General features: G+C 40.3%; 1 protein-coding gene across 2 annotated transcripts in view; it reads left to right on the forward strand.

Moving 5' to 3' along the window:
- arnt2 (aryl-hydrocarbon receptor nuclear translocator 2) overlaps positions 1-14,697 on the forward strand; it is a 146,533-nt gene that overhangs the window by 47,544 nt on the left and 84,292 nt on the right. For both annotated transcript variants that reach the window (XM_057839603.1, XM_057839612.1), the window contains one exon: positions 6,325-6,427. In XM_057839603.1, coding sequence (XP_057695586.1) covers positions 6,325-6,427 — 103 coding nt within the window. The remainder of the gene's footprint in view (positions 1-6,324; positions 6,428-14,697) is intronic.

The raw sequence follows: 14,697 nt of genomic DNA on the forward strand, positions 1-14,697 counted from the left end.
AGCAAAGGTTACTATGTTTTTGGGTTTGTTTGTTTTTTGTTTTTTTTTTTGATGAAAAAAAAACAAAACATGAAAGGTATCACCAGTTACTTTGCCAAGTAACTTTTTTACTACTGTGTGTGTATTTCAGTAGTCAGTCACGACACTAGCCAAAGAGCTAAGAGGCATTTTAACAGTCGAAAATGTTTACATTTTAAGTGTTATTTCATCTTTTTAAAAGCAAAGTAAATGCAGTTTAAAAAAAAAAAAAAAGCAAAACGCAAACCGAAACTGTGATCCCAAAACCGAGGTTCAAACCAAACCGTGGGCTAACTGAACCGTTGCACCCCTAGTGGACAAGGAGCATTGCCAGCCACAAAATGCAAGCCACCTCCGTATTAAAATGTGTGGCATGATCCCAGTATTTGACATAAAGCAAAACACGATGTTTACTCACTTCCTCGTAAGTCCAATGGTCCCACAGTTGTCGGACTTGTTTTGGCCAATCTCGGGGTGAACGGGAGCTTTTTGAAACACTAAAAGGCACACAAGCCTCTCCCTGGTGCAGCAACAATTTTCTGCAGCACATTTGGCTGGCGTGATGCGAAAAATTAACAAATGAATCCGCAAAATCGGCTGAATCCGCAGTCCATCTGCATGCTATAAAGCAATGCTGTATTGTGAGATGCTGACCCGGGTAACATCACATTCACATTCCCTCAATACAGGAGGTTATTCATTTTCATGGCGCGGGATTGAAAAAATTGAATATATAAATCGGTCGCTTCCACCCACATACAAGCCGTCCATTTCATTCAGGAGCATAAAATATCACATGAAATATGAAATAAACATGCTTTTTGCTGTCAGAGGCACTTTAAATACCAAATGCCAACTACACTGGTGACCAAGAAAAACAGTTGGGTCACACTGCTTAGCAGGAGGGAGGGTGAGAGGCTGTACGAGCATGAAGCAGAAAAACAAATATATTTTTTAATTATTGTTAATTATCGTGTAATTATTGACATCAACAATGGCGAGCTACTGGTTTATTTTTTGATTGAAAGTTTTACAAATTTTATTAAAACGAAAACATTAAGAGGGGTTTTAATATAAAATTTCTATAACTCGTACTAACATTTATCTTTTAAGAACTACAAGTCTTTCTATCCATGGATTGCTTTAACAGAATGTTAATAATGTTAATGCCATCTTGTTGATTTATTGTTATAATAAAAAATACAGTGTGTTGAATGTATATATCCGTCTTGTGTCTTATCTTTCCCTTCCAACAATAATTTACAGAAAAATAGGGCATGTTTTATAGATGATTTAAATTGCGATTAATTACGATTAATTAATTTGTAAGCTGTGATTAACTCGATTAAAAATTGTAATCGTTTGACAGCCCTAGTATATGTGTGTGTGTGTGTGTGTGTGTGTGTGTGTGTGTGTGTGTATATATATATATACACACAGTGGGGAGAACGCTGTGAAAATTAACTATCTTCACGTTGCTTCAATTTCTCGCTGCGTATCTTCCCTGTAATCTTGTCCTACATATCAGCGTGTCTTGTTTGGTAATATCGCCTCACATTCAACTCTTTAAAAACAGCGACTGTCTCTTTGCAAATGAGGCAGACACAGTTGTTTCGTGTTCTAGTGAAGAAATAGTCCAATTTCCACCTATCCTTGAAGCGTCGGCCTTTCACAGTCAACTTTTTTTGTTGATTGTCGTCATTTCAGAAAATTGGGAGTAAAGGGTCACTCGGGGTAATGTTGCTTAGAGTGCTGCTGCCTTTTAGTGGGTAAATGAGGAGCAGCATTTAGTGTGTAAGCTACTTTATATGCTGGTGGCAGTACTGCTGACCAATTAAGTCTGTGTGCGGGCCAGATGTTATTGATTTTATGACAGAGGCTGGGGGCCGGATGAAATTTGACCACGGGCCGCATTTGGCCCCCGGGCCGGACTTTGGACATGTCTGCCCTAGACTGATAAGATGGCCAACCAACCGCACATCGTGATCATGGATAAGCAGCAGCTGTTTTGATTGATAAAGCCATCCCCAAAGATGGCAATATCAAGAAAAAGGAACACGAGAAACTGTAGAAATACCAAGGCTCAAGGTAGATGTGGAGAGGGCCTGGAAGGTGAAAGCAACAGTGGTACCTGTGGTCATAGGAGCACTGGGGGCCGTGTCTCTCCAAATGGAGAAGTGTTTCCTGCAGATACGTACCTGTAGAAACATCAGACATCTCCGTCCAGAAGAGCGCAGTCCTAGGAACAGCAAAGTTACTGCATAGGACACTCAAGCCCCCAGGCCTCTGATAGAGGAACCTACCAGGGAGAGGACCAGGACCAGGGGAAGATGGGGGGAGGGAAGAGGGTTATATGTATATTTTTAAATGTATCAATGTATGAGTGTCTATGCCTATCGCCATCATTGGAAGCCAAAGAGTTAACAACAAAACATGGAATGACTTAAATTATTGTCTAGTTTTTATTAGATGTTTTTCAGGTTCAATAGCAGAAGAGGGTACTTGCCATATCAAATATTTTTTAATGTGGATTATTCTATATTGTTCTCATGTGCCAGATTTTATTTTTCTCAAAATCATGCAGCCCTAATATCAAGAAACAATATTTGTTTAAAAATGCACCCTAATATCTAGAAACAATATTTGTTTAAAAATGCAATGTCATAAAAGAATCAAGGGAATGTTTGAAATCGGTAATATGTTGTTTACCGCAGTTAAGAATGAATGCCACCACACTCACGTGCAAAGCTCCAGTCAAGTTCATATTTGCAAGATGGTGCAAATTCCTTTTCCATCTGGAAGGGATCAGTCACGTTCCAATGATGATGAATCCTCTTTGGTGAAGGGCTTTTATATTTCACTTTTCTAACATGGTACACAAAGTGCAATACAGACCAGACCAGACCATGGCGTTAGGATGAATGAAAAGTAAGTACTAACAAGCGTTACACATTTTACAGAGATGGCATACAGTAGCTAAGTTCACTGATAGAATTATACACCTGACAGTAGGGGTGGGAACCTTTTGGGTAGCTCACGATACAATACGATTTGCAATACAAGGCTCATGATAGCGATGATCTCACGATCTGGCAATACAACAATTATTAAGACATGGGTCAGGAAATCATTCTACGATACTTTACAATACAACTAGTGTACAGCTGCGAATGGCGTACCGCAAGCAACATGTCACTTTTGCTCATTAATATTCATGACGTTAGCAATAGTGGCTAGGCGGGTCAACCTCCTGTTTGTCCCTAACAATAAATACATGGAAATGGTGTACGGACGCGATGTTTACTGTGCTAAACCTACCAATTCTGTCCGAAAAGGATGTCCCTGGTGCCAAATTCACCAATAAAGATGTGGAAGAACATACAAATGTTCAGTCAAAGAGATGGCTTGAGTGTCGAGAGCTGAAAAAGACAGGAAAAAGACCAACCTGATCCAGAGATAGCTTTTTTATCGACACCTTTTTCTTGTGTGCACTGCCTTACACCACTGACAGTGACATTGTCCTGTTTCAACAATCTATCCTTTACTACCATATGCCCTGTCTTTCTTATTTATTATATCCTCTGGTTGTCTTACGTCTCTGATCTGACCGTTCTTGGGGGTAATTTAAATCTCTATTTTTGTGTAGCGATCGCAAATGCTACTCAGTGACAGCCAACGAACACTTTTAATTTTTTCATTAATAACGAACTATCATTTATTTACACTTCCCCCTTACTAATTTTTTTTTTTCCAACAGAAAAGGCAACAACAGTGGCAGTCAGATACCATTTAAATTTTTTTCAGGTCATTCATTGTCAGACAGAAGCAGCACGGCAAAATGCCATGCTAAAAAATAAGTGAAAATATCAAAATGGCTTACCTCTTCGTCCTCTCTAGGACCATGGCACCCCGGCCCCCAAAAAATGTTTACTGCATATGCGTTAAACTGGTCTTTTGGACGTCCGCGCAAGTTGATCCATTCGTCACATTTTTTCCTCCAAGTTTTTGGTTTCAGGAAACATGAAGAAAATGTCCTTCATATGTCGTAATGTCGAGAGTAGTTTCTACAAGTTCCATAGCAGCAGTGTTCACTCTGCATGTTCTTTTTTGAAAGATTACTGGAGAAATCAAGCATAAACCATGAAAACGGCCTCTTACTTTTACTTTAATCTGATGGCAGGAAGTGATTTCAATATTAAGAGAAGATCATCACAAAAAAGCTATGCCTAACATGTGCTATTAGTGTTAGTCCTGGTGGCCTTTGAATACTGAAAAGCGCCATCTGCTGTTCGAGAGAGGATATAGGGCAGCCCCATATCACCTGGGCTGATTGAAAAGAGGAAGCAGTTTGATGAACAAGAGAAAGCGCTCTAATTCGCAAGAGAAAGTTGTTCGATCAGCAAGCATATGAAAATGGATTTGTAAGCACATCAAAACTCATTCTTTTGCCCATAAGATTGACTTGGGCGACTGGGAGCGATCGAATGATTTCTGCCAGCCCTCCCAGTTAAAAGAGATCCAATATCCATCACAGTCAATGGCAGCCAATGAATTAGCTCATTCACTCCCAGCCATTTTCACCGGTGCAACCCTCTTCGCTCCCGGCCGTTTTACTGGATTTTGACTGATTTTGCAAGGCCCATAGAAAATTCTGTTCTATTGTATATAAACATGGAACCCACCAAAATAAAGATTACTCTCTTCTTTCAGCAGGAAAAAAGTTAGTCATCATCATATCCATTCTTTAGAAATAAGCATTAGAAAATGGCTTAGTTGAAGCAATTTTCCAATTTCTGATAAAAAAAAACAGAGAAATTGAGCTTTTTGTAAAAACATACATTTCAAACATAACTTTGACTTTAACACAGCTATTTTTAGCTTTAGTGACATCCCAAACATCTGAATAATGTTTTCCTATTACAAAATACCATAAGCAACAAGACAAATAGAGCTTTTGATAGCAAAGTAACAATTTATTTGCACATGGCTGGACTGTTGGGCTGGAAGATGCCGCTGTTGTGGCCGCCGCAGCTGTCTCGGCGGACGGGGTGGGCTTTTCCCTTGTCACCGCCTGTAGTGTCTCATCAAGATGGAGGTTTTTTAGTCTTTCTTTTGTGGTGACCACTGCCTCGTGGCGGAGTTCGCCTGGGGAACTTTTGTGGAGTTAGGGTTAGGGTTCCTGGGGGGAATTGGTTTGGCCGTGCGCGTTTCCGGTTGAGTCGCGGGACAATGGAGGGTGTGGGGAACGTGAGCAGCCGAGCACGGCGCCGCGGGCTCTGCGAGCAGCACGGACGCAACGGTATCGTCCGCTGCACTGGTGGTCCCGATCGTTCTGCTCGGTCGTCCAGCGCCTGGCATCCCGGGCGTCCTCCCGGTTGTTCTGCTCGGTCGTCCGCCGCCTGGCATCCTTGATGTCCTCCTGGTCCTAGCACTTGGTCATCCGTCGCCTGGCGTCCCGGACGTGCTCCCGGTCGTCTTGCTCGGACTTCCAGTGCCTGGCGTCCTCATCGTCCATTCGGTCGTTTTCCGCCGGTGCCCTGGCCCTGCGGCCCGGCCGTTTGTTCTGTTGAATCGGGTTGCGGGTCTTACCAAATGCGCTACTGCCCTCCAGTGGCCAGTTTTATTGCTTTAAAATGGATTTTCAGCATTGTGCTCTGGAGCAAAGTTGCATCAGAACCTGGAGATGTCTCTTGTGAGAAAAAAAAACACGTAAAAGATGTATAAATACGTTTTTGGGACACTGAAACAATTCAAAATAGAACATATACGTTTTTGGGAGCAAATGAGTTAATACTTAAAAATAAAAATAAATCAATACATTTCAAAAACCCAATCTTTTTACCCGATTCTGATCTTCTAAAAAAACGATTTCGGGGACATCCCAAAGGCAAACTGTGGAATATTTGACAAAAGACATGAACAAAACATTGCAAACGGATTTTCTCAAGCTGTTAAATACAAACAAACAAACACTGGGCAGAGGGGAGTAACTATGACTTAGTTTATGGATGGAATGATGACTATATAGTCCACAATGAGTTATGAACTGAACTAGTTCATTTTGAAATGCAGTATGAGAATCTTTAGTCATTTTTCATCTAGTTTGCGTGGAAAATTAACTTTCCCAACAACTGATTATGGCTTTTGGTTTTTCAGGACACTGTACTTACATTTCTTTTGCATTATTTTTATTTCATTATTATTAAAAATACTAGGAGCAGCCTCTCATAAACAAGTCTTGATGCATCTATTTCGGAGTACTTGTTTGAAATGAAAACCAACTGCTCTCTCTCTCTCTCTTAACAGGTCGTATTCTTGACCTGAAGACTGGGACAGTAAAAAAGGAGGGCCAACAGTCCTCGATGAGAATGTGCATGGGCTCCAGGCGCTCCTTCATCTGCCGTATGAGGTTTGTATTTAATATCTACTTTTTATCTCTGTAAGTGGAAATGCATGGGACCAATTTCCAAACCCAGTCCTAATAAAGCAGGGAAGTGTTAAACATAAATAAATAAAAAAAAGTGCAATGATTTGCAATGCTTAACTTGACAACTTAAACTTCTTTGTGATTGCACATGTGAAACTTACCTTTGACAAGGTTAAGCCTTAGATGCACAACTAACATGACCCTACAATCTTCTATAAGTGGGTCAAAAATAATGCAAACTAGAATCAATGTGTTTTTATGCCATTTTGGTTAAGAATAAGACCTTGGATAATATTGAGTATTATATTTAGGACCACACAAGAATGATTTCCTGTTTGAAATATCTTTATTTTTCACGTTTTAGCATTTTTTCAAAAGAAAATTACAGGAACAGCAATAGACTTTATCTCCTCTGGTACTCAGATTACAAACATGTAATGTGTTGCAAAATATGTAAAACAAGAAAAAAAATAAAGTACTTATTTTTACAATAACATTCATTACACTTTCAAAAGTGCCTTAAAGTGCCTGTGACACGAAAAAGCATGTTTATTTCATAATACACGCGGTATTTTATGCCCCTGAATGATATGGACCGCTTGGATGTGTGTGGAAGCGATCGCTATATTTATTTAGTTTTTTGAATCCCGCGCCATGAAAATGAGTGACTTCCGGCTTCGGTCTTGCATTGAGGAGGAGGGCGCTGTGACGTGTACGGTAGAAGACGTTCTCTTCACTATACAGTGTACTGTTGTGTATGAGGACGAAGGATTCAGCTGATTTTGCGGATTAATACTTTTATTTTTTGCATCACGCCAGCCAAACGGCTGCAGAAAAATCATTCTGTATGCGGGAGGGGCGTATGCGCCTTTTTGGAGTTTCAAAAGGTTCCCATTCACCGTGGATATTTACTGTGGGACCATTGGACTTACAAGGAAGTGAGTAAACATCTTGTTTTGTATTATGTCAAATACGAATACAGTGATTACAAAGTAAACACTATAAAATTCCTTTAAATAAAGGACTACTTACGTTTGATCATTGATAGGCATGTAAAAAGCTATCCTCATGCTCATTAGCTGTTAGCACGTTAGCTGCACAACAATTCCAGCCACCCTCCTCCAGGGAACGAACTGTAAATTGCTCTCCGCCGGGCGGTTTGCCGATCCGCAAAGAAACTCGACAACCAGGTCGTCATGTCAAATAATCCAGGCTAGTTATGTGTGATTTTCCACTTCGAAGACTTTGAAACATCCCTCCGTTCGGGTTAGCATGTCGGCTAGCTATCACTCCTTCTGGTCTGTTTACATTCTCCGAAGCAGGGGAAGGGGTATTACATATGTCCAATTTAGGTGTCATAAAATATCGTTCGGGAGGTGTGACAGTAAAGGTGAAGTCGACTGTTTTGACCATTATGGAGTAATTTTGCCATGTCGTCTTGAATAAATGGATTTTTATTATTTTATATTCCATTTAGCACAAGATTGTTATTTGTCATGACCATGCCATTTATTTAGCAATTGGGGAAAGTACATGGGTAAAAAGAATATCCTGTAAAAATATTGAAGTAAAGAGACAGAAACAATGACATTTTGCCGCTCTCTTCGTCGCGTTTTCCTCATTGTGAATGGTTCCCCCTCGACGGGCTGACTGGTCCTTCTCAAGCCATTTATATAGCTATTGGGGGAAAATACTTGGATAAAAAGAATATCCTGTAAAAATATTGGGAGTAGAGAGACTGAAACAATGACATTTTGCAGCTCTCTTCATCGCGTTTTCCTCGTTCTGAACAATTCCCCCTCAATGGGCTGAATAGTAAAACCGATGAGCCTAGTCTACCGCTGACGTCATCCACCTGTTGGGGACGCTAAAGCCCTATAATTGTAGACGTGGCTAACCGGCAGATTAAAAGACTAATTTCTCGTCATCTGCGCTTTGCTAAATTGTTGTATATAGTCGAATCGTCTCAAAATATGATTCTAATTCACATAATAATGCCATTTAAGACTTTTTTTCTGGTGTCATATGCTCTTTAAATGCGAATACAAAATAATATTTGTGTGTGTTTCTTCAAACTGCAAAATTGCACTTTCATTTTACAAGAGCTGTAGGTGGAGATGAAGGGGATTAGCAATACTTACAGTGGTATGAAAACGTATCTGAACCATTTGGAATTTCTCATATTTCTACATAAAATCACCATCAAAGCAGTGTCTGCTTTAACTAAAACCACCCAATCATTTATAGGTTTTCATATTTTAATGACGATAATTTACAAACAATGACAAAAGGGGGGAAAAATAAGTAAGTGAACCATCACATTTAATATTTTGTGCCCCCCCCCCAACCCCTTTGGCAGCAATAACTTCAACCAGACGCTTCCTGTTGCTGCAGATCAGTCTGGCACATCGATCTGGACCATTCCTCTCTACAAAACTGCTGTAGTTCAGTTAGATTCCTGGGAAGTCTGGCATGAATCAGTGTCTTTAGGTCATGCCACAGCATCTCAACTAGGTTCAAGTCTGGACTTTGAGTTGATCACTCCAGAAAATATATTTTGTTCTTCTGAAACCATTCTGAAGTTGATTTACTGATTTACCTCTCTGTTTAGATCATAGTCTTGTTGCAGCATCCATCCTGTTTTTAGCTTCAACTGTCTGACAGACAGCCTCATGCTTTCCTGCAAAACATCCTGATAAAATTTTCAATTCATTTTTCCTTTAATGATTGCAAGCTGTCCAGGCCCCGAGACAACCAAACAGCCCCAAATCACGATGCTCCTTCCACCATGCTTCACGGTGGGGATGATTTGTTGCCAAAAAGCTCAATCTTGGTCTCACACAAAAATACACACGGTCCCAGCCTTCAACTGGGACCGTGTACTTTGGTCAGATGAGACCAAGACTGAGCTTTTTGGCCACAAGCACTCTAAGTGGGTCTGGCGATGCGCATGCTGAAAAGCACCTCATACCCACTGTGAAGTATTGGGGTGGGTCAGTGATGCTGTGGGGCTGTTTCGCTTCCAAAGGCCCTGGGAACCTTGTTAGGGTGCATGGCATCATGAATGCTTTGAAATACCAGGACATTTTAAATCAAAACCATAAGCCCTCTGCCCGAAAGCTGAAGATGGGTCGTCACTGGGTCTTTCAGCAAGACAATGACCCTAAACATATGGCCATATCTACACAAAAATGGTTCACCAGACACAAAATCAAGCTCCTCCCATGGCCATCTCAGTCCCCAGACCTTGTTTTGTTGACAAAAGGGGGTTGTACAAAGTATTAACACCAGGAGTGCTAATAATTGTGACACACATTATTTGATGTCAAATATTTTTTTCTTTATGTGGGATTTTTTCCCCACTGAATGAATGCACTTGTATTGAAGGTTGGATTTTTCTCTTTTTTTCCATTAAGGTCCCATATTATTTGAATAATAAAAAATATATTAGAAGCTAAAAAACACATCTTTTTCAGGGGTGCCAATAATTATTGAGGGCACTGTATCTCCTTAGGCAAAGGGTCACTTACTTATTTTTCCCACTTCTGTCATTGTTTGCATGCTACCCTTGTTAAAATATGGTTTGGGTGGTTTTAGTTAAAGCAGACACTGTTTTTTCATCCGTGTGATTTTGACAAGATCAGATCACATTTGATGGTGCTTTTATGCAGAAATGTCAGAAATTAAGATACTTGTTAATACCACTGTACACACACACACACACACTACATATACAGTAATGCTAACTAAGTTAGCTAGCTATTCTTAGCTAGTTGTAAAGTACCATAATTTTGGTACTATAAGCTGCTACTTGTTTCCCTCATTTTGAATCCTGCGGCTTATTGCCCAGTGTGGCTTATTTGTTGATTTATTTGGTATAATATGTAACACTTTATTTGACAACGGCATCATAAGACCGTATTAATAGTAGTAGTAATAGTAGTAGTAGCCGTATTAGTCCGAAAATTGCGGTAGGCTAATTTGTTGATTTAAAAAATTAAAAAAAAAAATAGTAACAAAAGTCAGGAAAGACACACACATAAAATATTATATGTAGATAATACACGTCTTGCTGTGTAAAATAATCTTCTTAAGGAGTGATAGTTCTGATATACCTAGTCTCTGTGGTCCACAGTTCATTTATTCCTGACAGCCAAAGTTGTCCTGTAGGTGCTGACAGAGCTGTTTAACTACCACTCCTTCAAGAACTTTGGAGAGAAAGGGTAGATTGGAGATAGGTCTATAATTGGCCAAGATGTCAGGATCAAGAGTAGTTTTTTTCAAGAGCGGTTTAATAACTGCATATTGAAAGGACTGAGGCACATGGCCAGTAACTAATGAGGTATTTATTATATTTAGGATAATATCAATAGTTAGAGGCAGGGTCTCTTTAAAAAGTTTGGTTGGGAACGGGTCTAGTAGGCACGTTGGTGGTTTGGAGGACATTATAACTGCAATTACATCGGTTTGGTCTACAGTGGTAAAGTTATTTAATATTATAGAAGGGTTTATTGGAGATTCTGTATTTTCAGTCTGCACTTTATCAGACCGAATAGTTGGAAGTAAATATATTTTATTTCTAATAGTCTAGATGTTATTGTTAAAATTTTTTAGGAAGTCATCACAGCAAAGCACTAGAAAATTGTATGAGAGAAAGCACTGGAGACTTCTAAAGTAGCCATCAATGAGTCCAGACCTGAATCCCATAGAACACCTGTGAAGAGATCTGAAAATGGCACCCTTCAAATCTAAGAGACCTGGAGCAGTTGGTCAAAGAAGAATGGTCTAAAATTCCAGCAGAGCATTGTAAGGAACTTATTGATGGATACCAGAAGCGGTTGTTCGCAGTTATTTTGTCTAAAAGTTGTGCTAGCAAGTATTAGGCTGAGGGTGCTAATACTTCTGTCCGGCCTATTTTTGGAGTTTTGTGTCAAATGACAATGAAATTGAGCATTATCTGACAGAATTGCAGGGGTGCCAATACCTTCGGCCAGCACTGTATACTGTTTGTCTTGCAGTCCCCTTTCAAACATCCTTTAAGTGTGGCTCCCGTAGACTTTGCAGCGTGAACGCCAGTGCGAGGGCTATCAATTACTTGTATGTCAAATTGGGATGAGACGTCAAATGTGATTAGGCTAACAAAATGTTGTAAACAGAATATTTCCCGACATTTTTTGGTAGGACCAGTGTTTAAATTCGACAGAGGCCACTTTGTTTTGTCTGTATGTGTCGTAAGGTCCTGTGAGTTTCATGACATCCACAGTGTGCTAAGTTGTTAGGAATTTGTTAGACTGGCATTTTCTTCTTTTGTTGCTATTCTAGGCTCTTGATAATTCAAACAACATGCTGCTGAGACTGTCTGCAAGAGACTGCTAGAATCATTGAAACACTTCTCTGACACGTACATAAACATGGCTGCGGAGAGTGCAGACTGATGTGCAAGCCAACATTTCAGGGAAACCATTATTAAATCCAGACGGGCATGTGTAATGTTCAGTGAGGATGCTGTTGTTTTCGATGTTGGACGAGCTAATTATGAAACTGGTGACCTGGAAACTGTTGGAAACCTGCCATCTTCCGCCACTGGTTGGATGTTGTAGCTTAACAGAACGGAAGTACAACGGGTAACATTTATTAAAATTTTGTTTTTTTATGCAACAAAGTCTTAACAGTCAAGTACAAAGTACATTAAATTGAATAGTTTTGTGCTCCACAATGTCTCAGACCAATATTTTAACTGGAACAGAATTTATTGAGCTAAAACAAAGATTTTAGCGAGTGAGGACCTAGACAAGACCAAAATCTTAAAATGCTCCAGAAACCTGGACCAGTTAGGGTTACACATGTGCCAATTTTTGATGGTAGCTTTGCATGTAATGTAAAAGCTGCCATCTATAATTTTCCTTTGTTTTCAACAGCGTTTCTTCGGCGGGTTGCCCAGCCAAAACTGTTTGACCCACAAACATGGGTTTTTTGGGAAAAAAAAAAAAAGTTAAATTTCAAAACACTACTTATCCTACCGGTTTTGTCCAAATCACATCATTCAAACATCAAAAAATTCAGGGAGCTAAGGGGGACACACGTTCTATTCATTTTTTGCCAAAAACCTCCGTTTGGCCAAAATTCACGCCCCAAAAAATACCCATTCATTTCTAATGGCCATAATTTTCCATTGTTTTTCCAATAGCCCTTTTTGGTATTTATTTCAAGAGCAAAAAGGCTTCCATTCACTCCTATTGATTTTCAACCCAAGTGACCCAATATTAAAAGTAATTGACCCCGAAATGCCCTCAAATCAACAGGAAGTGACCGTGAAATGCTCCAAAATCAATAGGAGGTGACCCTGAAATGCTTCAAAATCAACAGGAAGGGACCCTGGAATGCGGCAAAATCAACAGGAAGTGACCCAATATGTACAGAAAAAGAACCCAAAATGCCCCCAAATCAACAGGAATTGAATCCGCCTAATACTTGGTAGCACAACCTTTAGACAAAAAAACTGCGAACAACCGCTTCTGGTATCCATCAATGAGTTTCTACAATGCTCTGCTGGAATTTTAGACCATTCTTCTTTGGCCAACTGCTCCAGGTCTCTGAGATTTGAAGGGTGCCATTTTCAGATCTCTCCACAGGTGTTCTATGGGATTCAGGTCTGGGCTCATTGCTGGCTACTTTAGAAGTCTCCAGCGCTTTCTCTCATACTATTTTCTAGTGCTTTTCGAAGTGTGTTTTGAGTCACTGTAAGACCCATGACCGCTGAGGAACACCAAGCTTTCTCACACTATATTATGCTGCAAAATTTGTTGGTAGTCTTCACACTTCATAATGCCATGCACACGGTCAAGCAGTCCAATGCCAGAGGTAGGAAAGCAACTTCAAAACATCAGGGAACCTCTTCCGTGTTTGATTGTGGGGACCGTATTCTTTTCTTTGAAAGCCTCGTTTTTTTCCCTATAAACTCTATGTTGATGCCTTTTCCCATAAAGCTCTACTTTTGTTTCATCTGACCAGAGAACATTTGGCAAACTCCAACCTGGCTTTTGTATGTCTCTGGGTCAGAAGTGGGGTCTTCCTGGGTATCCTACCATAGAGTCCCTTTTCGTTCAGACGCCGACGGTTAGTACGGGTTGACACTGTTGTACCCTCGGACTGCAGGACAGCTCGGAACTTGTTAGATGTTAGTCGAGGTTCTTTATCCACCATCTGCACAATCTTTCGCTGAAATCTCTCATCAATTTTTCTTTTCCGTCCACAAATAGGGAGGTTAGCCACGTTGCCATGGGCTTTACACTTATTGATGACACTGCGCACGGTAGAAACAGGAACATTCAGGTCTTTGGAGATGGAGTTGTATCCCATAGATTGCCCATGCTTCCTCACAATTTTGCTTCTCAAGTCCTCAGACAGTCCTTTGGTCTATTTTCTTTTCTCCATGCTCAATGTGGTACACACAAAGACACAGGACAGAGGTTGAGTCAACTTTAATCCATTTTAACTGGCTGCAAGTGTGATTTAGTTATTGCCACCACCTGTTATGTGCCACAGGTAAGTAACAGGTGCTGTCAATTACACAAATTAGAGAAGCGTCACATGATTTTTTTTTTTAAGGGTGCCATACTTTTGTGCGGCCCATTTCTGGAGTTTTGTGTAAAATGATTATGATTTTTTTTTTTTTCATTTTCTTTTGTGTTTTTTCATTGCAAGCAAAATAAATGAAGATATTACTACCAACGCATTTGTAATTGCAATCATTATCTGGGAGAAACTGAACATTTTCTGAATTGCAGGGGTGCCAATACTTTTGGCCAGCAGTGCAAGAGCAGTCTGGAGACCTGCTTTACTATCAAATTGGTGTTGACTAGTCTTGACAGAGAATCCTTACGCTAGCCAGTTTTAGACAAAACCAGGACTTAAGAGAATCAAGACCCGATACTAGATCAAGATCTAAAAAAATGTGTTCTGGAATATTGCATCACTCATGTGAAGTACTCCTCCGTGAGTCATCACCTTATCGTGGTGGAGGGGTTTGCGTGTCCCAATGATCCTAGGAGCTATGTTGTCTGGGGCTTTAAGCCCCTGGCAGAGTCACCCATGGCAAACAGGTCCTAGGTGAGGGGCCAGACTAAGCATGGCTCAAACTGACCCCTTATGATGAGAAAAAGAAATGAACTCCAGTTTCCCTTGCCCGGACGCGGGTTACCGGGGCCCCCCTCTGGAGCCAGGCCTGGAGGTGGGGCTCGAAGGCAAGTGTC

Source organism: Corythoichthys intestinalis, chromosome 1, assembly GCF_030265065.1.
Source record: "Corythoichthys intestinalis isolate RoL2023-P3 chromosome 1, ASM3026506v1, whole genome shotgun sequence".
Lineage (NCBI taxonomy): Eukaryota > Metazoa > Chordata > Actinopteri > Syngnathiformes > Syngnathidae > Corythoichthys > Corythoichthys intestinalis.